The sequence below is a fragment of the Dipodomys merriami genome, unplaced genomic scaffold, assembly GCF_024711535.1.
Source record: "Dipodomys merriami isolate MVZ:Mamm:240054 unplaced genomic scaffold, mDipMer1.0.p SCAF_2, whole genome shotgun sequence".
Taxonomy (NCBI): Eukaryota; Metazoa; Chordata; class Mammalia; order Rodentia; family Heteromyidae; genus Dipodomys; species Dipodomys merriami.
The window spans coordinates 44,399,949-44,427,572 of NW_027203381.1; the positions used below are offsets into that span (position 1 = coordinate 44,399,949).

The 27,624-nt window shown below is 43.2% G+C and overlaps 1 protein-coding gene across 18 annotated transcripts in view; it reads right to left on the bottom strand.

Annotated features, from left to right (window-relative positions):
- Dlgap1 (DLG associated protein 1) overlaps positions 1-27,624 on the bottom strand; it is an 882,629-nt gene that overhangs the window by 47,628 nt on the left and 807,377 nt on the right. For 16 of the 18 annotated variants that reach the window (XM_070029508.1, XM_070029507.1, XM_070029511.1 and 13 more), the window contains 2 exons: positions 8,193-8,566; positions 2,426-2,517 (listed from right to left, as the gene is read on the bottom strand). In XM_070029508.1, coding sequence (XP_069885609.1) covers positions 2,426-2,517; positions 8,193-8,566 — 466 coding nt within the window. The remainder of the gene's footprint in view (positions 1-2,425; positions 2,518-8,192; positions 8,567-27,624) is intronic. The other 2 variants (XM_070029510.1, XM_070029512.1) reach the window with 1 other exon arrangement.

Here is a 27,624-nt window from a genome sequence, read left to right on the forward strand (position 1 = left end):
CAAAAAAGCTGGAAATTCAGCTATGGCTCAAGTGGTAGAGCAATAGCGTTGAGCAAAATAGTTCAAACAATACCCAGGTCCTGAGTTCAAGCCCCAGGGCTGGCACACACACAGAGTCATATTTTGGTTTTGTTGATTGCTATGTTTTAGATACAAGGTGAATCCTATAAAGCCCATGAGTTAAAGGCTTGCTTCTCAGCTGGGGGTGCTGTTTTGGGAGGTGGTAGAAAGTAGGATGTTAGACCTTGTTAGAAGGAGTATATGTCACTGAAGGAGTTGCCCTGGGAATATACAGTATGTCCCTACACCCTTCCTATTGCCATCTCTGTCTCTCTCTCTGTTTCTCTCTCTCTGTCTCTCTCTCTGTCTCTGTCTCTGTCTCTCTGTCTCTGTCTCTGTCTCTCTCTCTCTCAGCTTCCTGGCTACCAATAGGTAAGCAACTTTGTTCTTCCAAGTTCTGCCATGATATTCTGACTTTACCACAACAATAGAGCCAGAGTACCATAAACCAAAACCTCTGAGACCATGAGCCAAAAGAAATCATTCTTCCATTTCATTGTACCTTTAAGGGACTTGTCACAGTCATGAGACTTTAACACATCCATGTTTCCTGTTAATTTTCTGCCTTCAATTTCACTGATTTCTATTCTTGTTCTAAAATATTTATTATTTCCTTTCTTCTATTTGCTCTGAATTTAATTTTTCTAGTTTACTGAAGTGGAAGCTTAGATAAGTGATTCCAGCTCTTCCTCCTCCTCTTCCTCCTCCTCCTCCTCCTTTTTCCCCCTCCTTCTCCTCCTCTCCCTCCCTCTGTCCCTCCCCTTCTCCTCCTCCTTGCACTCTACACTTTGAGCCACTGCTCCACTTCAGGTTTTTGAGTGGTTGATTGGAGACAAGAGTCTCATGTACTTTCCTGCCTGGGCTGGCTTCAAACCATGATCCTCAGAACTTAGCCTCCTGAGTAGCTAGGGTTACAGGTGTGAGCCTCTGGCTCCTGGCTTTCTTCTTTTTAAATATTTGCATTTAATGCCATCTAAGCACTGTTTTGGTATATCCCATAAATTTGGTGGTTATATTTTTATTTTCATTTAGTTCAAAATATATTATAATTTCTTAGATTTTTAATTTGGGTGTTTTGTTGCAAGTGTAATTTAAGGGTGTTGTTTAATCTACAACTATTTTGAGAATATCCAGCTATCATTCTGTCATTGATTTCTAGTTTAATTTGACTGTGGTCTGACAGCAGTGTTTGAGTTAGATTCTTTTAAATTTGTTAAGGTTTGTTTTATGGCTGAATGTGTGACCCAGTCTTTTTTGGTAATCATTCTATGTGAGCTTGACCAGCCAGTGTAATCTACTGCTGTTGAATGAGGCAGTTTATAGATGGCAATTCTATCCAATTATTGGTTGATGGTGTTGTTGAGTCAACTGTACCCTTATTGATCTTCTGCTTTTTTTATCTGTCCATTTGCGATAAAGAGTTTCTGAACTGTCCAACTCTAATTGTGGAATTATCTGCTTTTCTTTAGAGTTCTAAGAGCTTTCTTCCTTGCACTTGTTTTTGTTGTGGTTTGGTTTGTTTTTCTGTGCTGGGGATCTAACTAAAGCTCTCTCACTCGTGCAAGGCAAATACTTACCATTGAGCTATACCGACAGGCCTTGCCCCAGGTATTTTCAAGTTCTGTTGTTAGGTGTTATATATTGTAATAATTTTTATGTCTTATTTTTATTGTTTTAAATTTTTGTGGGGTATTGAAGATTAAGCCCAGAGTCTATAGCTTGAAAGGCAAATATTCTATGCCTTCAATCATAGAGGCATGTACACACACAGACACACACACACACAGACACACACACACACACACACACACACACAGCATGCTCTTTGACTCTCTGCAGGTTTTGGTGAAATGCAATAGTATTCTTTTCTTTCCTTCTTCTCTCTCTCCCCTCTGTCTCTGTCTGTCTGTCTGTCTCTGTTCTTTCTTTCTCTGTCTCTATCTCTGTCTCTCTCTCCCCTCTGTGTATATAGTCTCATACCTAATACCAATACTTTATACTATACACATACACAAAAATTAAATTTTGTTTACATTAGTTTCTGTCCTATATGATTTTTCTTTGCTCAGAATGTCTTAACATTTCTTGCAAGGCATGACTAATGGCAATAGATCTCCTCCAATTTTGTTTGAAGAATTTGGTAGTCCAAAGTACTACATACAGTGTTTATGCCAATGTGATGTACTTCAAAATACAATACTAGCTAAAACATACTATAGTCCTAAAATGGATTCATGTTTACCATCTAAATACCCCCAAACATTAGTAGGAGGCCACTGCCCTTTGTAGGCCCCACATGAAGACTACTACTTCCCCTGTACTTGCCAGTAGCAAGATGAAAAAGGATGCATGCATGTGGACTCACCACTTCTCCTCTTCTACTTGTACGCCCACAGACTGGAACTTACTGGGTGCTTTGTTCTCTCCCGTTTTCTCAGGTTCTTCAGCATCATCCACCTGAAGAAATCATCAAACAAACACTTGACTCATTTCAGTGCCTCCCTAGAAAAACAAATACCCAGCTCACCAAAAACATCTGTAGTGTTGCTGAACTGTTTTGCTACAAGTAGACTCTTTGTTGAGAAGAACCATCACTACCTTATCGGCATGCTCTTTGACTCTGCTGGTCTTCATGAAATGCAATAGTATTCTTTTCTTTCCTTCTCTCTCCTCTCTCTTCTCTCTCTCTCCCCTCTGTCTCTCTGTCTGTCTGTCTCTCTCCCCTCTATCTCCTTGCCTCCCCCCCCCCCCCACTCTTTCTCTCCCCTCTGTCTGTCTGACTGTCTGACTGACTGTCTGTTTCTCTCGTGCTGGTCCTGGGCCTGGAACTCAGGGCCTGGGCGTTGTCCCTAATCATGGCTTGAAGCCAGCCTGGGCAGCAAAGTCCATAAGACTCTTATCTCTAATAAGCTTCCAAAACATCATTATGGGCACTGTGGCTCAAGTGGCAGAGAATTAGCTTTGAGCAAAAAAAAAAAAAAAAGCTGAGGGACAGTGCCCAGGCCTTGGATTTAAGCCCCAAGATCTACTTAAAAAAAAAAAAGACAAAAATGCTTGCAAAAGATTTAAATGCATTGAAATTGTCTTCTTTGCTTTTCCTTATTGTTTTAAGCTATCAACTATGACAATATGACATTTTTATTTTAAAGCCTACTTTTAAGCCGGAGTAATTAATATTTCATTTGATTTTGATTGCTCTAAAATAATTAATTGGAGGACTGGGAAGTTGGCTGATGGTAGAGTGCTTGTCTTGCATGCATGAGGCCCTGAGTTTGAGTCCTCAGCACCACATAAGCAGAAAAAGCCGGAAGTGGCGCTGTGGCTCAAGTGGTAGAGTGCTAGCCTTGAGCTGAAGAGCTGAGGGACAGTGCCCAGGCCCAGAGTTCAGGCCCCACGACTGACAAAAAAAGAGTTAAAAAAGTTAACTTGGTAGAGGCAAATTTACCATTTGCAGTTTGGCTCATTTCTCCACACAGGATATAAAATATATCTCTGTATAGGTGATATAAACATATCAAGTAGTTAAAAAAAAAACAAGTAAACTATAGGGGAACATGGCAAGGATTCATGTGGTACAGAAGTCTATAGTACAAAATATGAAGCCTTCCTTTTTCTGCCTCTTGAACCCCACTCTCCCAAAGTGGCCACTGGCAACAATAGGTGACACCATCTTTTTTTTGGGGGGGGGGTCTGGTCGTGGGGCCTAAACTCTGGGCCTGGGCGATGCCCCTCAACTCTTCAGCTCAAGGCTAGCGCTCTACCACTTGAGCCACAGCGCCACTTCTGGCTTTTTTCTTTTATTTGCTTATGTGGTGCTGAGGAATCAAACCCAGGGCCTCAGACATGCAAGGCAAGCACTCTACCACTGAGCCACCTTCCCAGCCCGGTGACACCATCTTTTTATCTTAAGAGTAATTCTAACTACACAACTTTGGTCTACTTCCAAAGCAGTCTGCCTTCTCCTTGCCTAGCATTAGGATACATAGATGCACATGTATATACGTATGTGTGCATACACACAGAGGCATGTAAAACATGTTTGACATGTATTTCCAGATAAAAGAAGCATCTTGAAACTATTCTAGAAATCACATTTAGTAAAGCGTTTCCAATAGAAGATGGGAATTAAGACTACATTTGGCCTTTAAGAATCCAATGTAGCTAGATCATGGTGGCTCACCCCTGTAATCCTAGCTACTCAGCAGCTACTGACTATTCTGGTCTGACACCAGTTCAGGCAGGAAAGTCTATGATAAGACTCTTATCTCCAAGTAATCACCAAAAAACCATAGTGGAGATGTGGCTCAGGTGTTAGAGCATCAGCTTTGAACAGAAAAAGCTAAGGGATAGTGCTCAGGCCCTGAGTTTAGCTCCAGAACTGGTGTGCATGCACATGCACAGATGGAATAGAAGGCAAAAACAATCAGTGGAGCTTGGGAGGTGATTAAGATAAGCATATAGAGGTTTTAAAATAAAGTCAGAAGTTAAGATTGACAAATAAATTTCTTCAAAATATATTGCTAAGTGCAAAAAGGCAAAAAAAATGTAGAATTGTTTGAGGTATATAACTGCAGAATAAATATATTTTACTGGGATGTGCTCATACCAGTTCGGAATGGATATGCAAATATTGATCATATCAAGTTTTCCTCCAGAAAGAACTGCTGAGTTTTGATCAAGATTATATATATTAAGATATATAAGCTGGGCATTGGATACACTTGTAGCCTAGCTACTCAGGAGGCTGAGATCTGAGGATCACAGTTCAAAGCCATTGAGGGCAGGAAAGTCCGTGAGATTCTTTATTTTTTTGTTGATCGTGGAGTCTGAACTCGGTCTGGGCGCTGTCCCTCAGCTCTTCAGCTCAAGGCTAGCCCTCCACCACCTGAGGCACAGCGCCACTTCTGGCTTTTTCTGCTTATGTGATGCTGAGGACTCGAACCCAGGGCCTCATGCATCTGAGGCAAGCACTCTACCACTGAGCCACCTTCCCAACCTGTCTGTGAGATTCTTATCTCTAATTAATCACATAAAAAGTCAGAAATGGCTCTGTTCAAGTGGTAAAGCACTAGCCTTGAGCAAAAGAAGCCCAGGGACAGCATTCACGCCCAGAGTTCAAGCCCCAACACCAGAAAAAAAAAAGATATATAAGATATATAATATATATGTATATTATTAAAAATAACAAAGTGGCAGGGCACTGGTGGCTCAGGCCTATAATCCTAGCTACTCTGGAGATTGTGGTTCAATCCCCTGAAGTCCAGGAAGTCTGTGAGACTCTTATCTCTCATTAACCAGCAAAAAGTTGGAGGTAGAGCTGTAGCTCAAGTGGTAAAATACCAGTCTTGAGTGAAAAAGCTAACTCAAGTCCTGAGTTTAAGTCCTAGTACTGGCACTAAAAAAAAAGTTCTGAGCGAGGGAGAGATGAACTATTGAAATTAACCAAGCGAAGGGAGAAAACAGAATGAACTTTCTATTGAGGAAGTAGAGGTACGCTAACATTCCTTAGTGATGACCATGTGCCAGGGATAGTAAGGTAGATATTTTTAATTATTATAGCAAAAGATATGTACTAAAAATTATTAATCACCTAAGTGGACTGTTCAGTGATACTAAGTACATTCACATTCATGTGCAACCATCACATTGATTTATGTATTTATTTTTTCAGTTGTGGGGCTTGAACTCTGGGCGTGGACGCTGTCCTTGAGCTCTTCAGCTCAAGGTGAACACACTACCACTTGAGCACCACTTCCGGTTTTCTGATGGTTAATTGGAGATAAGAGTCTCATGGACTTGCCTGCCTGGGCTGGCTTTGAACTCTGATCCTCAGATCTCAGCCTCTAGAGTAGCTAGGATTACAGATGTGAGCCACCAGTGCCTGATTTAGGAGTTAGATATTTTAATTAATTAATTAATTATTTTTTGCCAGTATTGGGACTTCAACCCAGGACTGAATATTTTTCCTTAGATTTTTCATTCAAGACTTGCGCTACGACTTGAACCATCTTCCACCTCTAGCTTTGTTTTTTGTGCCTGTCTCGGGGTTTGAACTCAGTGCCTAGACTTTGTCTCTGAACTTCTTTTTGCTCAAGGCTAGCCAGCACTCTACCCCAGAGTTCTATTTCTGGCTTTTCTTTGGGGGTAGGGGTGTTTATTGGAGATAAGAATCTCATGGAAGTTCCTGCTTAGGCTGGCTTCTCACCAGTATCCTCAGATCTCAGCCTCCGGAGCAGCTAGTATTGCAGAAGTGAGCCACGAGTGCCAGGTTCACTTCCAGCTTTTTCTTTTTTCTTTTCTTTCTTTCTGGTTAATTGGAGATAAGAGTCTCACAGACTTTTCTGACCAGACTGTCTTCGAATCACTATCCTCAACTCTCAGCCTCCTGAGTAGCTAATATTACAGGCATGAGCCACCAGCACCCTGCAGAAGCCAGACATTTTCTTTAAAGCTCTATTTTCAAAACAATCCTATGAAGAATAAACAATGAAACAAAAGCACAGGAAGATCAATCAATTTGCCTGAGACTCTTTCCCCACTCCTGGGCTGCTTTGGAGGATGGGAGGAGAATTGGCTTATGGAAATGAGGAGACATGGGCGGGGTCTGGCTTTGGGCCCTTTCCTCTCAGTCATCCATCTACTCCAACCCTAATGCTACAAATGCATTTAGGAAACTAGACAATGTGTACTATGGAAACCTGGATGTTAGAAAGAGGCATTTGACTTGTTGCTACTAGAGAAAGATTAATTGCACTTTAAAAGTGAACTTTGAAGAGCAGACTGAAAATACAGCAGTGTTGTGAGGCTGTACCTCATGCCTGCCTTTTCTATGTGCCTGGGTTTGGTTCGGTGGGGATAGATTTATTGGCTATTATGTTGAGAAGTTATTATGCGGGGTGGGCACCTGCAGAATGATCCATACCACTAAAATGGAGAGGAGAACTGATTCTTCTCTGTAGAAGGGTTTCCTGCAGGGTAACCCACACCAAACAGGTGCAAACAACAACAACAACAACAACAAGGCAGAAGGAGCCTAAGTTTTCCTGAGAAAAGCAGGAAACAATGAGCTGAACTGCAAGTCTGCTGAGTTGCCAGTACTGGGGCTTGCACTCAGGATCAGGGTGTTGTCCCTTAGCTTTTATACTTGGCTGGCACTTTAGCCACTTAGCCACAACTCCACTTACAGCTTTTTGCTGGTTAATTGGAGATAAGAGTATCATAGACTTTCTTGCCCAGGGTGGTTTAGAACCACGATCCTCAGATCTCAGATTCAGGTATGAGTCGTCCGTGTCCAGCTTTGTCTGCTATATGATTATGAAATTCATGATTAAATAGTCAACAACTAGAACAGAACTGATGTACACTTTTCCCATACTATACCAATTGCTCCGGTCTCACTTTCCCATACCTGTGAAAAGCAATTCCAATTTTTGTTCCTACAAAGTTATTCAATGGGGTCAAACATAACATAACACAACCTAATAACCCTAACATCACATAACACAACCTAATAACACATCCTTGGATGTGTACTCCTTGGTTTTGAGAATAAAATTCACATGAAGAATTGAGGGGCACTTTATGTTTGTATTTGTGTTCCCTGAATTACTCTCCAGTTGGAGTTGCATATTCAATTTAGAGAATAAAAATAATAGCTGCTAATAGTATCTTCAGACCAAATATTTTCATAATTTTGGTCACATTTTAAAATATAGGGAATTCAAATGTGGGCCGGTAGCTCAAGCCTGTAATCTTAGCTGCTCAAGAAGTTAAGATTTGAGAATCAAGGTTCAACACCAGTTTGGGCAGAAAAATCTAAGACACTCTTATCTCCAGTTAACCAGCAAAAAGCTAGAAGTGGGCATGTGGTTCAAGTGGTCAAATGGCAGAGCAAATAACCTGGAGTGAAGAAGAGCATGAGGCTCTCACTTCATGTTCCAGTACTGCTTAACAAAATTAAAATTAAAAATTAAGAAATCAGAGCCACTAATTGGAAGGTGTTTTTATACACAGCTAAACTATCTCAAGTGGCAAAATAGTAATCTCTTGAGGATTAAACAAACACAAACGACCATACGTGTTAGAATTCTTAGTTTTGGTTCCTACTTCAAAGAACCCGGAGAAGCTGTTACCTGTATTCCAATGGACAGACATCGGTTTTTTTTGAAGTCCTTCTTTCTGTCCTCAGTGGTAACCGTGGCTATGGTAGTGGTGGTGGTGGTGACAGTGGCAGTGTTGTTGCCCATATGTTGACTTGCAGGGCCATGGATCTGAGCATTTGCAGCCTCGATGGCGGCTGTCAGAGCCTTCATACTGTCCAGGCTTTCCGTGGAGTTGCTGAGACCAGACTGGCTGATAATGTCTCCTCTCTGGCCTTGTCCATCCATGTAGGCATCCTGCGCAGACTCTGTGCTACTCTGGGCTGTGATAGAAATGAAAGGTTTCGTGGTAGTTCTGGGTGGGACTGGAGGTGGTGTCTTCTTATATGTTGTAATGCAAGATGACACTGGAAGACAGTGAAAACAAACACACTGTGATTTCTGCCTGGGCTTTCATCCTGCTATTGTCTCTGACAGCCATTGGAAATGGGGGCACACAAAACACACCCTAAGATGTAGAAGATGAAAACAAGTCCATGTACAGAGGGAGATCCCCTGCGGAGCTTCCAATGAAGCAACTCACTCACAAAACTCGGGGGAAAAGACGGAAAGAAACAGCCTCGGAAATGGAAGTTTCTGGAATGGAAATTATAAATCAACACGAATTAGATATAATTGGCTAACTGTAGACAACTTTACAGGCCACCACATGTTATGTACACATATGGAAAAGGTGAAAAGGATTCTATCTTCTCAGGAAAACATCAAATGTAGCTAAACATCAAATAACATAATTCACTAAAGACGATTTTGGTGGTTATAGTAAGCACTGAAAGGAAGGAGGCTGTAAGTATGTGTATTCTGTTCTTAATAATGAGTAAGAGTGACTCCTAGCTCCCTGAAGTATGTTTGGTTCATCAACACTCAATTCCTTCCTTTGTTCCTCCTTCCCCCTCTTCGTTCTTTCTCTCCTTCCTCTCCTTCCTTTCTTCTTTCTTTTGGATAGGTGTTCACTAGACAATGTTTTTCAGTCAGTTGTTGGGTTGAACTCGGGCCTAGGTGCTGTCCCCCTGTTTTTTTTGCTCAAGGCTAGGGTTCTACCACATTGAGCCACAGTGCCACTTCTGGTTTTCTTGTGGTTAACTGGAGACAAGAGTCTCATGAATTTTCCTGCCTGGGCTGGATTAGATCTCAGCTTTCTGAATAACTAGGATTACAGGTGTGAGCCACCAGCATCTGGCTCACTAGACAAAATTTTGTTCTCGATTTGTTTTCTAAGCACAACTATTCACTAAGAGGGATTGCAAAATCAATCTTCTATTGTAAATTGTTTTTTTTTTTGTCAGTCTTGGGGCTTGAACTCTGAACCTGGGTGTTGTCCCTGAGCTCTTCAGCTCAAGGCTAGCACTCAACCACTTGAGTCACAGCAGCATTTCCGGTTTTCTGGTGGTTAATTGGAGATAAGAGTCTAGCAGACTTTCCTGCCCAGGCTGGCTTTGATCCTCAGATCTCAGCCTCCAGAGTGAGCCACCAGCACCCAGCTTGTAAGTCAATTTGTATTATAGTATCTGAAACACTTTCAGAGTGTGTCTTTGGTCTCCATGAACTTATTTCTGAGGTGCCTCCTTTACAGCTACTTGACCAAGTCAAGGGTCTGAATCCATTCATCTGTAGCTGCTGTTCTGGTACATTTTAATCAAGGTCTTCCCCAAGGCTCTAGCTGAAGCTGACTCTAGCCTCTCTCTCTCCACCTATCTGACATTAATTTTCCACTTTTCATTTGTGAAAAACCATTTTGTCAAAAAACAAAAAGCTCAAGGGGCTGGGAAGTTGGCTCAGTGGTAGAGTGCTTGCCTTGCATGCATGAGGCTCTGGGTTTGATTCCTCAGCACCACATAAGCAGCTGGAAGTGGTGCTATGGCTCAAGTGGTAGAACTCTAGCCTTGAGCTGAAGAGCTGAGGGACAGAGCCCAGGCCCAGAGTTCAGGCCCCATGACCAACCAAAAAACAAAAAGAAAGCTCAAAAGAGAATTATGAAGCTTCCAAATGAGAATGTTTACCTAAAAAGAACAATGCCTTTCCTAGCTTTCTGAAGAGTTTTGCTAGTCTTCTTAAAATCTATTAGAGTTATTACCAAATATTCACCATGTGGACTGTCTCCCCCACCACCTCCATGTCTTTTCCTTTTACAGGTGTATCCCTGTGGTTAGGCCCAGGAGCTAGACCCAGCTGCACAAGCCTGGCTCATTGCCTGTATGTAGTTCTGGTGATCACTGGTGCCATTTCACCAAATAAAATATTTGCTTCAGTATTGTCCATGTTTCCTCTGGCCACACAAAGAAAATATCCTACAATAACAGTAAATAAAACTGTTTTGCTGTCCTCATCTCTACTGCCCAGTGGCTTGGAGGAATTTCCTTACATTTAAAAGATATAGCAACATTTCTGTTGGGCAGCTCCCCAGGGATTGGCTGTGAATTGAGAGAATGTCACACAAATGTTACTGTCCAAGAGCATATTCATTCTGGAAGGGCGATGGGTGGAGAAGCACGTACCCAAGAAAAGTGTGGTCCCCTCCTAGTTACCTAGATATTTGATTAACAAAAATTTCCCCCAAGAAGATTTTCCATGTAAGCTTACCACATGATATTATATCTTTAATATTAACAGGGTGAGCAAAACCAAGCCAATTTACTATTTCATGTGTGTGTGTGGGGGGGGGGTATGCATGTGTGTACTGGTATTGTGGCTTGAACTCAGGGCCTAGACACTGTCCCTCGGCTTTTTTGCTCAAGGCAGGCACTTAACCACTTGAGCTGCAGTTTCATTCCCACTTTTTTGGTGGTTAATTGGAGAGAAAAGTCTCACAAACTCTCCTACCCTGGCTGTCTTTGAACTATGATCTTCAGATCTCAGTCTCCTGAGTAGCAAGGATAATAGGCAGGAGCCACCAGATCCTAGCCAATGTGCTTTTGTTGTTGTTGTTGCTAAGTCTCCTGAGAGGTCCTACCACTCAGGAAGATGGTAGTGTGTGTTTATAGAGAGCCATAGCAGGGCCAGTCTACGTCAGCTTCTTCCCAATGACTCACAGCTAAGCCTCTGGCCAAGCTATGAGGGTGTTGAGATGTCTTGTCCCATTTAACTCCATGCACCTAACCACCAAGAGCTACTTCTGGATTTCCAGGAAGGGTTGAAGGATGGAAACTCTGGGACAGCAGTCAATGTCAGAGGGAGTTGGGAAGGGGAGACATGCTCAACTTGAATCTAAGGAGACTAAGTCATTACATTATTTCTCCAAAGACAAGTCTTTGCGATGTAAACTCATAACTGCCTTCAGATGGATTCTCAGGACATTCAGTTCACTCATATTCCAAAGAAGTGATATAACTAGTTCTAACATTATATGCCCCATCTTCTGGGGCATATACTGCTTATTTACACCCTCCCTGGTGTCTTCTTTCTGAGTAGATTACTTAAAATTGGGTGCTGCAGCCCCAAATCATTTCATTTCTTTTGCTGTAAAGGGCAGTGGAATTCTTGCTGTGGTATGGTAATGGGGAGAGGGGTGGTGATTAGATCCTGTTACTTCTGGTACAATTGCTAGACTTGAGCTCTGCCTCCCGCATGGTCCAACACACTCCACAGGCCAACCATATTTTACTAGTGTCAGGTAGAGTGGAGAATTGGTTTCTCCAACAGGCTGGTTTGGCTCTAACACTCAAAGGTGATAAAAATTTGAGGTTGGCCCACTTGGAGTACAGAACTTGAACTATCTGCCATGGTGGTACATTGAAGTTGCTTTGCTTTGAGACTTTACCACTGGAGTTGGCTCAAAGATGCACCTTGCAGTCACCAAACAGGAATTGAAGAGAAATTCAAACCTTGGAGGTTGATTGGTTTTTTTGAATCAGCAGCCTTGAACCTTAAACCTTGAGCCTTGAATACCCAATGCCTTGAACATACCACACAAGTGCTCTACTACTGATCTATAGTCCCAACCCAAGATTGCCTTTCAGAGACAAGTAAAAAGGATCCAAGTGACAACTCCCCCTTCTTCTGATTTCATTCCTTAGGTTGTTAAGCATTTCTGCACCTCCAAGTGCAGAGCTGTGCTATTCAACTGGTGTCTGTAACATGGGACAATTTTCAGACCACTCTATTTGTTACCGTGTAGCTCGCTGTGAAAATGTGGAGCATGCTTTTAGCAACTTTTATAGCAATGTCGTAGTGGGTTTTATCAATCTGTTGATCTAATTAAAACAGTGAGCTGGACTCTGGTGGCTCATGCCTATAATCCTAGGTCCTCAGGAGCCTGAGATCTGAGGTTTATATTTCAAAGCCAGCTTAGGCAGGAAAGTCCTTGAGACTCCTTTCTCCAGTTAGCCACCAAAAGAGGGGAAAAACAAAGAGCTGGAAGTAGAGCTGTGTCTCAGGTGGTAGAGTTAGAGTGTTAGCCTTGAGCACAAAAGCACAGGGACAATGCCCAGGCCCAGAGTTCAAGCCCCAGGACTGACACTAACCCTCCCCCTCAAAAAAATCAACCCCCCCAAACCCCAAAAATCCAAAAACTAAAACCAAAAGACAGTGGGCTTGTGTTCTGCATGTTTTGATTCTTCAAATTTCTTTTTTTTCTCCCTAAGAATTAGTTTTTATCAAATCATTGATCTGCAACAGATTGAAGGTCAAATACACAAAACTAGTCCTTCCATCAGAGATAATTTGAGAACACTGATAAATCCAGGTGAACAGTACAGAGGTGGTATAGGTGAGACAAACATATCAGACAGCTGAATTAAAACTACAGACTATTTGACAAAGCAAATGGCCTGAAGAGGCCAAAAGGAAAAAAGACCTGTGGAAGAACTGAAACGTGGGACATAAAGAGACAACTTCAGACATAGAGAATAGAAGGATTAAATGTTAGGCTTAAGAAGCACTCAGGTGCCTGTTTCTGAAAAGGCATGTACTGACTGGCAGTGTGGTATCTGCCACAGAGAAGGTGTCTACAACCATCCAATGCTGCGCTGTATTCTGGGAGAACTACTCTCCCTCACCACATTTCCAGGGCTGGGGATCAAGCCAAGTTCCTTGGGCCTGCTGGCAAGTGCTCTATTGCTGATGATTCCTCATATCACATCCCATGAGGAAGAGAGGCTTCATTTGGAAGAGAAGGAAGACAGGGTTTTTCAATGATATGAAATGCAGTTGAATAGAGCATAGAGGGACTTACTGTACATTACTCCCCAAGGGAAGAATTAGAGGTAAGAGAGGCATGAAAAATAATCAGTGGTAGAGAACTTACCTAGCATGCATGAGGTCCTGGGTTTGATCCCTAGCAATACACACACACACACACACACACACAAAACTCTTCATTGTCCACACATGTAATAAAAAGGGTAGTGAGTTCTCAATCCCTGGAGTTGTACTATGACAGACCAACTCATTTTTTTGGCTGGAAAGTTATAGAAATTGTTACCAGCATCTGATAAGTTCCTGAATTTGGTGACAAGGGATCTTTTAAATTGGTGATCCTGTGGCACTATGAATACAAGTGAAATCTAGAAAAGAATTTGAAAAGTAGGGTCCCCTGGAGAGTGACACAAAATAGCCAGAGAAGAAGCAGGGTGCTAATGGCTCATATCTGTGATCCGAGCTACTCAGGTGACTCAGATTTGAGGATCAAAGTTCAAAGCTAAGCAGGAAATCCACGAGACTCCAGTTAAGTACCAAAAGCCAGAAGTAGAGCTGTGGCTCAAAGGGTAGAGCACTAGCCTTGAGCAAAAAAAAGCTCAGGGACAGTGCCCAGACCTTGAGTTCAAGCTCCAAGACATAAATAAAATAAACAAATTTTAAAAAAGGAAACCAAAAAGCAAGCCTCCTCAAAGAGGCTGTCTGGTAATGATGATGAGTGTCCTGGAATCTCTAGGAAGCATTTGGCATTGAGGATGAAGCTGCCAGCAAAGAAGTTAGGTGCCACCCAAAGCCCAGAACTATGAGTCTAGACATCACTCTGTTCCTGGGATGTGCTAGATAGGGCAAGCAGGCCTACACATCAATGCTAGACACATTGTCTGGCTTGGGTCCTTCTCTGGTGAAAAAGGACAAACATGGTCTCAGAGATGAGAAAGATTTTACTATTTTGTGTGTGTGTATGTGTGTCTATGTGTGTGTGTGTGTCTGTCTGTGTGTGTGACAGTTCTGAGAATTGAACCCTGGAGCCTCATGCATACTGGCAAGCCCTCTACCACATAGTACCAGTATAAAAAAAAATCATTTTATTTTTTGTTTTTGCTGGTACCCTGTATTAAACCTAGGACCTCATGTTCTTGCTTGGCTTGCTTGCTCAGCTGGTGCTCTATTACTTGAGCCACACCACTAGAACAGCTTTTTGCTGGCTATTTTGGAGATGTATTCTATTGCATTTTCTACTGAAGCTGGCTTCAAACCACCATCTTCTGATCTCAGCCTCTTGAGTAGCTAGGATTACAGGCGTGAGCCACCAGTGCCTGGCTCATATTTTATTTTGAGACAAAGACTAGAAAAATTTCCTAGGCTAGTCTCACATGCATGACCCTCCTGTCCCAGCCTGTAGACTAGCTGGGATTATAAATATGTACCACCATACCTGGCTCCATTATCCCTATTTGATTGGTAGAAATATTAGACTCAGGACAAAGAGCGCCTCTAAGTCATATGGCTTCTAAGTGGTAGAGTTAGAGAACCCAGATTGCACAGCCCAGTTTAAATGAATGAATGAATTCCAAGTAACCCACAAGAATTGGTCAACTCCAAGTGGCTGTAATTTTTTTTTTTTTTTGGGTCCGGTCGTGGGGCCTGAACCCTGGGCCTGGGCACTGTCCCTCAGCTCTTCAGCTCAAGGCTAGCGCTCTACCACTTGAGCCACAGCACCACTTCTGGCTTTTTTCTTTTTGCTTATGTGGTACTGAGGACTCGAACCCAGGGCCTCAGGCATGCAAGGCAAGCGCTCTACCACTGAGCCACCTTCCTAGCCCCAAGTGGCTGTAATTTTAAAGTTTGTAGTCAGGTGAAGTGGCCCAGACCTGGAATCCTGCTACTCAGGAGGGCCGAGGAAGAAGGTGTCTTGAGTCCAGGTGCTTCAGACTGGCCTGGGCAGCACAATACGAAACTATTTTAAAAGAAATGAGTAAAGGAAGTAGGCATGTAGATCCGTGGTAGAGTGCTTGCCTAGGGCAAAGCCTGGGTTGATCCTCAGCACAGCAAGCAAGTGAGCAAGAAAGGAAGAAAGAAAATGAAAAGGAAGTATTTGAAGAATAAATATCAGAGGAGGGAAAAAAAAAACTCCCTCTATCCAACAAAATACACATGGAAAGTCACTAGCTTGTTTCAAAAATATTTACTGTTTCTCATTCCCAGGCCACCCAAAGTGTGGCTACCAGCCTCCAAAGGAGGCAGAGCTGAGGCTTCCCAGGCGGGGTCTATACTCTTCTTTCTCAACCCACTTCGGTGAGGTCTGGCACAGCACATCCCATAGTCTCTCCGGGTCAGTTTGGCCGAGGGGGTGGGGGTTGGGGGGGGAGGGGCTGTGAGGATGATTTCCACTAAAGCCATCCTCCAGGAAAACAACAAAGCTGACGAGTTCTACTTTTCTCCAAGTAGAAAAAAGCATGTTGGAGCAGGGGAGGACAGAATAATAACTTTTGCAGCCAGGCCCTGGCCAGTTGGTGCTTACTAGTATTCCAGACGCTTCCTAATGCCAGACAAATGCCCAAGCCCTGGCATGTCTGGCTTGGAGATCTATTCAAGTGATAGCAGCGGGCTCCGGTGGGGGAGCACCAGCCACGCTGCTAATCAAACACAACATTGTTCTCACAAAGCAGGAAGCACCAGGTTTGTTCCAAAATCACAACTTTTTTTTTTTTTTTTTAAAGAGGCACCAGAGTTGTTTTAACAAGTTGCTACAAAAACTTGTGCTTCCTGGGGCAAGGCAGTTTGGCACTAGCAAACACTGTAGAGAAATCCAGGGAGGACCGGATCAGAAAGTGAGTCATAAAAAAAAAAAAAAAAAAAAGCCCCAGGCACTTGATGCCTGGAAATGATGTAAGAAGCAGCCACTCCTGTTAAAACTCCAACCAAACAATGCTCCCCGTCCACTGCAGCTGCTCTCCAAATGTCAGCGCCAGCCCAGTCAAAAGAGCTTGAAACTCACCAGGCTGAAGGAGTTGCTGTATGCTTTCTCACCCACATTTTCTCCCAAGCACTCTTAGGAACCTGGCAACAGGTAACGTGGCAACCTTTGACTTACAAAATGGCAAGTGGCACCATCTCAGAGAACAAATGGATGTTTTGCAGGCCAGCTGCTTTCTTTCCTCCCCACCGACCCCACACCCCACCCCCTCCCTCCTAAAATACCCAAGGTCTGAGAAAACAAACTTCTGCTGCAGACAAGCCTATCTCTCCAGCATACCCTGCTGGCCAAGATTGGAACACCACCTATGTAACATAGGCAGATAACGCTGCTCAGCTGCAAGGTAAGTGGAGCTGTGGAAGGAGTGGACATCTTTGCTGGATTTAAGTTGCAAAAAGGATAAAGAATAGTCAACTCAGAGGTCTTGCCTTTGGGGATTTTTCTGTTGTGTGTGAAGGTTCTGGATCTTGAACTTCAGGCCTAAGTGCTGACGCTGAGCTTTTTTGCTCAAAGCTGACACTCTACTACTTGAGCCATACCTCCAATTTGGGGCTTTTTGCTGGGTAATTGGAGATGAGAGTCTCATAGACTTCTGCCTAGGCTGGCTTGGCACCTTGATCCTTTGCTCTTTGTCTCTTGAGTAGCTAGGATTACAGGTGTAAGCCACCAGTGCTGGAATCCAATGTCATTTCCCCCCCCTTTTTTTTGCCAGTCCTGGGGCTTGAACTCAGGGCCTGAGCACTGTCCCTGAGTTTCTCTTGCTCAAGGCTAGTACTCTGCCACTTGAGCCACGGTGCCACTTCTGACCTTTTCTGTTTATGTGGTACTGAAGAATTAAATCCAAGGCTTCGTATGATAGGAAAACACTCTACCACTAAGCCACATTCCCAGCCCTGTCTTTTGTTGTTGTTGTTTAACTTAGCATTTTAACAATGTTTTTTTAAGTGCAAGATGAAATGTCTGGGTTGGGAGGATTTTAAAATTATTATTATTATTATTATTTTGGTCGGCCGTGGGGCTTGAACTCTAGGCCTGGGCACTGTTCTTGAGCTCTTCAGCTCAAGGTGAGGACTCTACCACTTAAGCCACAGCACCACTTCCAGTTTTCTGGAGGTTTATTGGAGATAAGAGTCTCACGGATTTTCCAGCCTGGGCTGGCTTGGAACTGTGATTCTCAGATCTCAGCCTCCTGAGTAGCTAGGATTATAGGCATGAGCCACTGGTGCCTGGCTGGGGGAAATATTTTTTAAGGAAGCAAAGTAGAAAGTAGCTTTTGCCATTTTCTCCCAATATATTTTCTTCACTTTAACCACAGGCAAAACTGAATGGTAGTGAGGATTAATACTGGAGATTCCCTGTTATCTGAATTTGCACAGTGTACAGACACTTTCTATCCAGCCTGAAGCATTTTGACCCATTTGCAAAGATTACCTAAGATTTCCCAAGTGTAAATTTAGCTTCCAGGATAGCACACCTCTGTGTCCCACCTACTTTCTTTTATCTCTGTGTGAGGTAAAAACAAGGCAAATGCCAAAGGCAGTGCTTCTAACCTGCCTTTTCCTCTTAGTTATCCCTTCTACTCTGCAGTTTGTTTTGGAGGATGAAGAACCACAGTTGGTTGCTCCAGTTAGTACAGAGGACAGGTCATTTCTTTCCAGCTAAGAAAAAGGTTCAGATCAAAGTTAACTATTCTCTTCAGAAAGTTTCATTAATCAAGTAAATTAGAGGACATTATTAGCTGGGCATGGTGGTACATGCCTGTACTCCCAGTACGCTAAAGCATTAGGCCAGATGATCCAGCATTGGAGGCCAAGCCTGGGCTAGCAAGACCCTGTTTCAAAAAAATAAAAATAAATGTTTAAAAAACATAGTGACATTAAATGATGTTTGGAAGAAGGTAGTTTTAGAACATTCATGTCCAGGTATAAAGGTAGTAATGTGGGCTGGGAAGGTAGCTCAGTGGTAGAGTGCTTGCCTTGAGCTGAAGAGCTGAGGGACAATGCTCAGGCCCAGAGTTCAGGCCTCATGACTGACCAAAAAAAAGGTAGTAGTGTGTGTGTGTGTGTGTGTGTGTACGTACTGGGACTTAAACTTAGAGTCTTAGTCCTCTTTTGGCTATTTTGCTTAAGACTGGCACTTTAACTTGAGCTATACCTCCACTTCTGGCTTTTCAGTAGTTAATTGGAAGAGTCTCACAGACTTTCCTGTCTGGCTAGTTTCTTACCATGATCCTTGGATCTCAACCTCTTGAGTAGTTAGGGTTATAGGCCTCCAGCCTAATGTGGAGGTTACTGAAGTTTGACAAGTAGCTGAATACTATTAGAAGCTGAGGATTACCATATATGAAATCAGTTGTCTGAAATCACTAATGTCAAAGGAGTAATCTGAAAACAGGCACATATTTACTTAGTGTTTGCCCAGACTGTTAACTACTGAGGCTTGGGGTTCTGAGTGAGTTAAGTAAGCATTGCTTGGCCAGTTGTAAAGACAAATCACAGCTTCATAGAATGAGGGCACACATGTCGCAATCTGGGGGCTTAAACGTTGGTCTTACTCATTTTAAAGGCAAGAGTGTTGTTTCCAGTAGGAAATGTGATCAAGATTTCACAGCTCATTTTCCTGGCTGTTCAAACAGGTGCTCTTGAGTCACCGAGCCACAGAAGTGACTGCCCTGGCAGCTTCATTGCTGAGGATTCAGTTTCCATTTTTTCTATTACTTTCTGAAGTGATTTCTACTATTGAGTCAGATATATCACTTCCTCTTTAGACTTAGGGATTTTTTTTTTCTTCCTTTGTCAACATTTGTAACCATGTGCATGTTTTTCAAAATGTGTCCCAGCCAGGTCTACAGGTCTTCCTGGGTTGAATAGAGTGTTTACCAGAGGGGAAGATGCAAAGCCCCAAGGTCAGGGTTACAGAATGATATAAGGTTTCCTGTTTGGGCAGCTGGTCTACCAGCCCCTCTGGTTAGGACAGACAGATCTTGTTGAAAGACAGTGTGCCCATGTGCCCAGGAGGCTGGAGTGGAGATGGTGCCAAGGGTGAGAACTTTGTTCTGTAAAGCTTTTGTGAATCATTTTCCATTTCTTGTCATATTCTATATTCCTTGGTGTGTGTGTGTGTGTGTGTGTGTGTGTGTGTGTGTGTGTGTATTTTCCTGGCCAGATTGAAAGAAGGGAATTCACTAAGGATGTCATAATCACAAGGGCAAGCTTTGGTGCCTGTCTTATTCACAAGCATGTCACATAGTCCCACCATGACCATTACATAGACAAATGCTTGTTACATGAAAGAATAACCATGGTATCTGGAGAAAAAGGAAAAAGGTCTAACAGGCGGGAAAGAATATATGTAAAATAAAGTATTGCAGCAAAGCCATTCTCTGTGGCTTCCTCTGTATTCACAATTCCAGCACCCACAGTTCCAATGGACGTGGCCAATGGAAAGTATTTGCAGCAAAAGTTGCTTCTTTTCTGCGTCTTTGAACATACAGTATAACACATATTTATACAGCATTTGTTTTAGGTATTAGAAAGAATCTACAGATGACACAATGTAACGACAGAAAGTGTACAGGTTATATGTAAATATTACATGAGGAACTTGAGCCCCAGAGGCTTGGGGTATCGGGGATGTCCCCAAAGCAATCTTATTAGGCAACCAAGAGATAATTATTTCAATTCTTACCAATATCCACTTGTGTTTGGCATTAGCCAAGTATTGGCCAAGTACAATTATGGTTGACCAACTTTTGCCATAGAGCTAGAACATCAAACCCCAATGTAATGTCACTTGTGAAGGCTAGGGGTATAGAGAGTAGGCACTTGGCATGAATGAGGCTCTGGATTCAATACCAGCACATAAAAAAGCAAAGTGTTCCCGGTGCAGGTGGCTCATGCCTATAATAGGTACTCAGGAGGCTGAGATAGGAGGATCACTGTTCAAAGCCAGCCTGGGGCAGGAAAGACTATGAGACTCTTATCTCCATCCTCAAAAAAAAAAAGCCAGAAGTGAAGCTGTGGCTCAAGTGGTAGAGCACTAGCCTTAAGCAAAAGAAACTCAGGGATAGAACCCAGACCCTGAGTTCTGGCACTAAAAAGAAAAAAAAAAAAAAAAAGAGAAAGGAAGGCAGTTCTACACTCACTTGTGAACTGCTTTCTCTCTGCCAGGTGTTATTCAGGGGCATAAAGCAGATGGAACCTGAGGACTCAGCATATTAACTGCCCTTTCCCTTTGTGGCTGCTTTTCTTTTCCTTGCTGCTTTCCACTTCTTCTTGGCCTTCTTATCCTGTGATCTGTCTGCTTGCACACAAGATGGATATCTGATGGCCAAGAAACTTGCTTTAGACTTCCTGGTTTCACTTCATCAGAATTAGTATCACCTGGCCCATGGAGACTTGGGAGTGGGGAATGCTAGGACAAATCTGGAATGGAATCCCACAGCATTCCTGGGTCATAACCACAGTGGAGTAAACCTACCCCGAGGTGAGGTTGTATGGTGCAGGGTATCAGCACAGGTCACTCATGTATCTGACTGCAGATAGAAGCTGGATGTGAAGCCAGGCTAGAACTTGGGTGTGAATTTACCAATTGCCTTTCCCTGGTCATCTGTGCAGTGAAGAGAAAGTGGATCTAGCACAGCTGTTCATATTTCTAGGGGCCCTGTGAGAGAGGGTCTGTCTGCATCAAGACCTCCTGGAGCCAAAGCATTTGTACCCAGTTCACTGAAAGCCTAAATCTGGGGGAAAGGAATATATGCAGAAGTGAAAGAAAATGTGCCCATTTTGCTTTATGAGGAATAATTAGCCAGGACTGGAAGGCAGGTCAGTGGGAAATGGCCCCAGGCAGCTCTGGGCTGTATAGTTAAAGCACTTGTTATTCATCTTACTCTTTTCCTCCTTCCTCCCTCAAGGAAAAAACATCTGGGTTGATATTGTTTTACATGAGCCCACTTGGCTCAGAAAAGTTCTGCGTTTAAAATGTCTTAGTATCATAGACATAAGGAACCGAGACCTTGTCCAGGTATGCCTCCATCTCTCTCCTAGTCCACTTCCTTGCCCAGCAAGTACAAGGCCCCCTGGGAGCACTTGTTGTTTGCCAGAATTAAACAGAGTAACCTACAAAACTTTTGAAGTCAAAATGTAAGTCGGTATCAATTTACTCTCCCACTCCCCTCAGCCGCCCCCTCATTCACTTAAGTGTTTGATGGAAGGAACTGCTTTGGCTTGTCTCATTAAATTCTTAAAACAACCCTGCAGAGGCGTCTGTGGTCTCTGTTCTGCAAGCCTGAGAGTGTGCGTTAACCAACTTCTCCCAGGGTGGAGTTTGCTTGGAAGCTGGGTGCTTCCCACCAGGCCCACTGGGCCTGGGCACTGTCCCTGAAGCTCTTCAGTTCAAGGCTTACACTCTACCACTTGAGCCACAGCACCACTTCTGGCTTTTTTTTTTTTTACTTACGTAGTGCTAAGGACTCGAACCCAGGGCCTCGTGCATGCAAGGCAAGTACTCTACCACAGAGCCACCTTCCAGCCCCTGGGTGATGGTGATGGTGATGGAATGAGGTCTTACTCATCCCAACTGAGAGCCCTGGCAGCAAGACCAACCACCAGGGGGGCATCCTTCTGCAGCCCCCTTTCAGTTTCTGGACTTGGGTCCCACCTGTGAAGGTGGCGCCTGCTGGTGAGGGAGTGTATGTGCTTTACCATTTTACAATGAAAAGGATGAGGGTCCAAGATCAGATTTTTTAAATACAACACTTCTCATATTGTCCCTCCTGGCAGAGTTCTGCTTATCCTAAGTGGATGGTAATAGTAAGTGTGCTGGTTTGGTGTGTGTGTGTGTGTGCGCTTTAACTTGGTCTCTTGCTCTCACTTGGCTTCTTTGCTCGAGACTGGTACTCTACTACTTGGGGCACAGCTCTATTTCTGGCTTTTTGCTTGTTAATTGAAGATAAGAATCTCAAGGATTTGTCTGCCCAGGCAGGCTCTGAACATCAACCCTTAGATATCAGCTTCCTCACACCTCAGCTAGGATTACAGGCCTGAGCCACTTGTACACAGCATTTTTTTTTTTTTTTGGAGTCCTGGGGCTTGAACTCTGGGTCTGGGCACTGTCCCTGAGCCTCTCTGTGCTCAAGGCTAGTGCTCTACCACTTGATCCACAGGGCCTTTGGCTTTTTCTGTTTATGTGGTACTAAGGAATTGAACCCAGGGCTTCATGCATGCTAGGCAAGCACTCTACCACTGAGCCATATTCCCAGCCTGACAGCATTTTTTTCTTTTTTTTTTTTTAAAGGCAGGGTTTTTCTCTGTAGTCCAGGCTGGTCTCCCAACTTGTGATTCTCTTGCCTTACCTTTCCATGTCCGGGGATTACAAGCTTTTGCCACTACACACCAAATTTTCCATTCTAGTTTTTGAAATAATTATAAAAGGCATAGGCAAAAAAAAAAAATCTGAGTTTGTTTTGATACCTAATTATGAGAGCTCAATTGTTTTTAATTAAATAAAATGTTAGAAAAACTGTCTATACCCACGACACTAGAGCCAGAAGATGCTAGAAGATTCTGTGGGTTGTAAGCCCAGAATCTCGGGCTGTGATGGAATGAACTCCTGGCGGCCACTGGCACTTCTCAGAATGACGGCTTCATTCCAAACGGAACCCAGAAAGACAAAGGTCGGGTTAAGAATGTGGAAAAACTTGAGAAAAATTAAGAGTTAGTCTGCGGAACGAAAGGAAATGGATGGCCGGGGAAGACAATCACTTTGCAGTCCAGGGCTCCAAGGTTCTGCCCATTTGCAGTTGCTGATAACCTTGTCAGGTCCCCAGATAAAGACAAGTCGAGTCACCGTTGGGCATTGGGCTGAGGAGTAATAAAACCTTAGCCTTATCTTCTAAGAGTGGAGTTGGCGAAACCACTGCCAGCAGTAATTACAGTACACAGCCGCGGCCGGTGCTTTAAAGAGAGGGAGGAGGAAGGTGGGAGGGAGAGAAGAAAAAAAAAAAGGCTTAAGGCAGGAAATTGGTGTTTGTTTCGCTCCCTGGATTTAAAAGAGAAAGCAAGCAAACCAGCAAGAAGCTTTCTGGGAGTGAGAAAAATAGCTGGCTAAGTGGCTAGACTTGCCAGGCCGGTGTTTGCTGATCAATGCAGCCCGAGTGATGATGCTGGAAAGTGGCTTGCGAGAGAGGCAAAAGGAAGAAATCTTCTGGGGAGCCTTTGTAAATGTAAATGCCCTACGCCACGCCAGTGGGGGAGGGGAGGAGGTTACAATCACCTGGAGTGACTCAGTCCCTGCTGTGAGCTCTGGCTGGAGGATAAAAGTTCTAGCAAAAGCAGCCACGGATCTGCCCTACCTGCTAGCACGGTAAGGGAATTCCTCTCTTTCTGCATGAATGCCGTCCACTCTACAGAGCCCCTGTGGACATTTCCTTTACAATCTCCCCCAGGACACAGACAAGACCCCTTCAATAAACCCAGCTCAGAAACATCTGTTGTTCACAAGAAAGGGTTTAGCTGCCACTGGAAGCTGGAGGAAGAGGCAAGAGAAAAGTCCTTTGACCTGTGGTTGCCTCAGTGTGTGTGTGTGTGTGTGTGTGTGTGTGTGTGTGTGTGTGTGTGTGTGTGTGTGTGTGTGTGTGTGTGTGTGTGTGTGTGTGTGTGTGTGTGTGTGTGTGTGTGTGTGTGTGTGTGTGTGTGTGTGTGTGTGTGTGTGTGTGTAGAATAAAACTAATAGTTCCATTTTTTTTTTCCCCTGAGATGTATGGAAGAATTGCCTTGGAACAGTTCTCATCTAGGGATTGTGAATTCCAAATTGGATGACAACTTTGGAAAGAAATTAAGTTCTTCCAACTCTTTAATTGCCTGCCTGGTGAGTTTTTGATGGGTTGTTTGTCTCACACAAGATCTTCTAGCTCAGGACTGAAGCGCCCACCTGTCCATTGAGTTCCTCATAACCACTTCCCCAATTTTTCAATAAAGCTTTCATGTTTTCTGGAGTGTTATAGTGCTATCCAGTTATACCTCAAACGAGGCAACACATTTTTGTTTGGCAAAAAAATGAGGGGGAGGGTATTTTCAAATGTTCACTCTTCACCCTCCCAGAGAGCTACTAGTTAATGTTCTAATTTATTTTCAACCAGCGCCCTGGGCTGTATGTTTGGGGATGGGGGCGGGGCACTGGGACTTGAACTCCCGGCCTGGGTGCTGTCCCTTAGTTGTTCTACTCAAGGCTGGACCTTCCAGCCTTACTGATCAGAGTCTCATGGACTTCTCTGCCTGTGCTGGCTTCAAACATCTCCTCATCTTGAGATCTCAGCTTCTTGAGTAGCTCGGATTACAGGCATGAGCCACTGGCACTGGGCTCTGGGGCATATCTTTAACAACGGTGGGCCCTTTTCTCTCTCCTCCTGGAATTGTTCCACATCCTTTTCATTTTACTACTTAACTACTCTTTGGAGTGTCGCACCAACTTCCTAAGTCAAGCTTTCCCAGACTAAATTGTGACTTATTAATGAATCATAGGATCCACTGAGGTGAGTCACACACTTTCACCACTTAGAAAAAGGAAATAATTAAATAAAAATAATCAGAATTCATCATATGGAAAAGGATTGTGAAACTGGTTCCATTCTGTGTTTATGTCAGTGTTTATGTGAGGGGGCTTGTGAGTTTATGTGTGTTGTACGTATATATGTTTATGTGTCTTTGTATGTACATGTTCATATAACTGCATGTGTTTTGTTGTATGTATTCTTATGTGGGTTTATGTATATTTGTGTAGGTGTATATGTATGTGTTCAGATCTGTGCATTCAGCAAACAGGTACAACCTTCTTTGTCAAAATATTTCTGTCTTGTTCCTCTTTTCAAACTAGTGTACATAACCATAGCAGGAGTCACAGCTGTTACTCCAGTTGACACAGCTGCCCCCAGGGAAAGCCCCATTGGCTATGAGATTGCTGCTCACCTGGTCCCCACCTCCTAGGTCTTCCCCCTACCCTCTTTCTGACCATTTTTACTTTTGTTATTTAACCCATCAAGGCCCTTGTCCCTGGGCTTCCCTCTGTGGGGACAGTCTGTCTTTCCTCCTCGTTCTTATTCAGATATCAGCTTCTGGTCATCGCTTCCAGGAAGACACCCTTATTGCCCTTCCAAACGCCTCTTCTAGGCTTCTTTAGACCACTGCACTTTTCAGTGGTCAGAGCACTTGTTAAGTTGTAATTATCTTCCAAGTTCCCATTGCATCATAAGCTCCAAGAGGGCATTTAGGAAGTACTTGGTGGGGGATGTAGTGTGTCAACCAGTTATACCCAGTTTAGAGCTCCTTGCTGCACACAACTCAGATAGTTACTACAACAGACCCGATCCCTGTTTCTCAAAGACGTGGTTTTTATCTTACATGTCTCCCTACCTCAAGTTTGTTTTTCAAACTGAACCTATTTTTTTTTTTCAGATTTACTGAATTTCTCCTAGAAGTCAAAATAATAAAAGTTTGGAGAAAGAAGTTTGATTTCTGGTTTCTGTTAGTCTCAGATTCTTCATATGTAAAAACAAGTGCAGAATTCAGTAATCTCTAAGATCTCTTCTTTCCCCAACATTTTGGCCCTCTGACTGGAATTTCCTCCCAAGATCAAAGAGCTTTTTAGTGACATAAAGTTAACTTTCTAAAGATTTTTTGTTATTATGATCATTATTAGTATTATTATTTAATGGTGCTTTACCATGGAGATGGAGGCCAAATTTTCTCTCTCTCTCTCTTTTTTTTTTTTTTTTTTTTGCCAGTCCTGGGGCTTGAACTCAGGGTCTGGGCACTCTCCCTGAGCTTCTTTTGCTCAAGGCTAGCACTTTACCACTTGAGGCACAGCGCCACGTCTGGCTTTTTCTGTGTATGTGGTACTGAAGAATTGAACCCAGGGCTTCATGCATGCTAGGCAAGCACTCTACCACTAAACCACATTCTCAGCCCCTAGGTTTTTTGTTTTTGGTCAGTCATGGGGCTTGCACTCAGGGCCTGGGCCCTATGTCTGAGATCTTTTTCTCAAAGATAGTGCCCTCCCACTTTGATCCACCACTTCCGTTTTTCTGGTGATTAATTGGGGCTAAGAGTCTCAGACTTTCCTGCCTGGGCTGGCTTTGAACCATGATCTTCAGATCTCAGCTTCCTGAGTAGCTAGGATTACAGGTGTAAGCCAGCTAGATTTTTTTCTTTATTCTGCTTTCTTTTCTTTTCCCTCCCCTTCTCCTTTTCTTTCTTTTTCGGGCCTTGTATTTGTTAGGCAGGTAATCTACCATTTCAGCAATGTTCCCAGCCAAACTTGAACCTTGATCTTCTGATTTTCCTGCTGTCTTCGGCCTCTTCAGTAGTTATAATTGTAGGTGTGAGCCACTGGTATCTATATTATTTTATTTTGTTAAGATAGAACACTCATTTTCCCATTTCAGGCTTCTGAGGGCTAGATTTATAGGTATACTCTACCATGCCAGTTCCTCTATAGAAATTAAAAGCAAGCCAAAATGTTGGGCTATAGCTCAGTGGTTCTGGTCTTCTTAACATTGTGGGAAATGAGGCACTGTCTCTGAGCATTTGGAGTAGGAGACACCCGGCTTTGTAGTATCTTTGTAGGTGGTTTTTTTTTTGGTCTTCCTGACCCTGCTCAAAAGTCAATTCTCAAGAGCCCAGAAAATGAGTTCTGTTAGAGGGCAAGGCTTGAGAAGGTAGAAGGGTTTTATGCCAAAGCTCTATCTTACGGAATTCAGGGGACCCAGGGGGCTTGTACAGAGAGGGTAAGTACTGCCCAGTGGAGTCTTTCCAGGATGTGTCTCTTTTTGTTTTCCTTCTTCACTGGTCAGCATATCACCAGGGACCTTAACTTCCTGGGCTAGTTTGTGTGCTTCTTTAGACAGATGTGGTGCGTTTGGCAGTCTACATGTTTTGTATTTGTGGATGCAGGGGACTGAAGAATACGCATTCTGATGTTATCCAAAGTCACCAGATATTGTGGGGTCTGTAAACCTAAATAAGGATTATTTATCCATGAGCAACTTAATCATTTAGATGGGGCTTGTCTAGAATTTAGAATAGGAGGTAAAGGGAAGGCTGTTCCCTTGAGAAGGATTGCTTGTAGGGAGCAGGTGCTGAACTTCTCCCTCCAAGTAATGTATTGCTATTTGATGAGCAGATTATCTAAACCCAAATTTAACACTATGCAACAAGAAAGTCTCTCCTTACTGGATAACAGGGAATAACAGGGAATTCTTTTTTTTTTTTCTTTTTCTTTTTTTTGACAACAGTGCTGGGG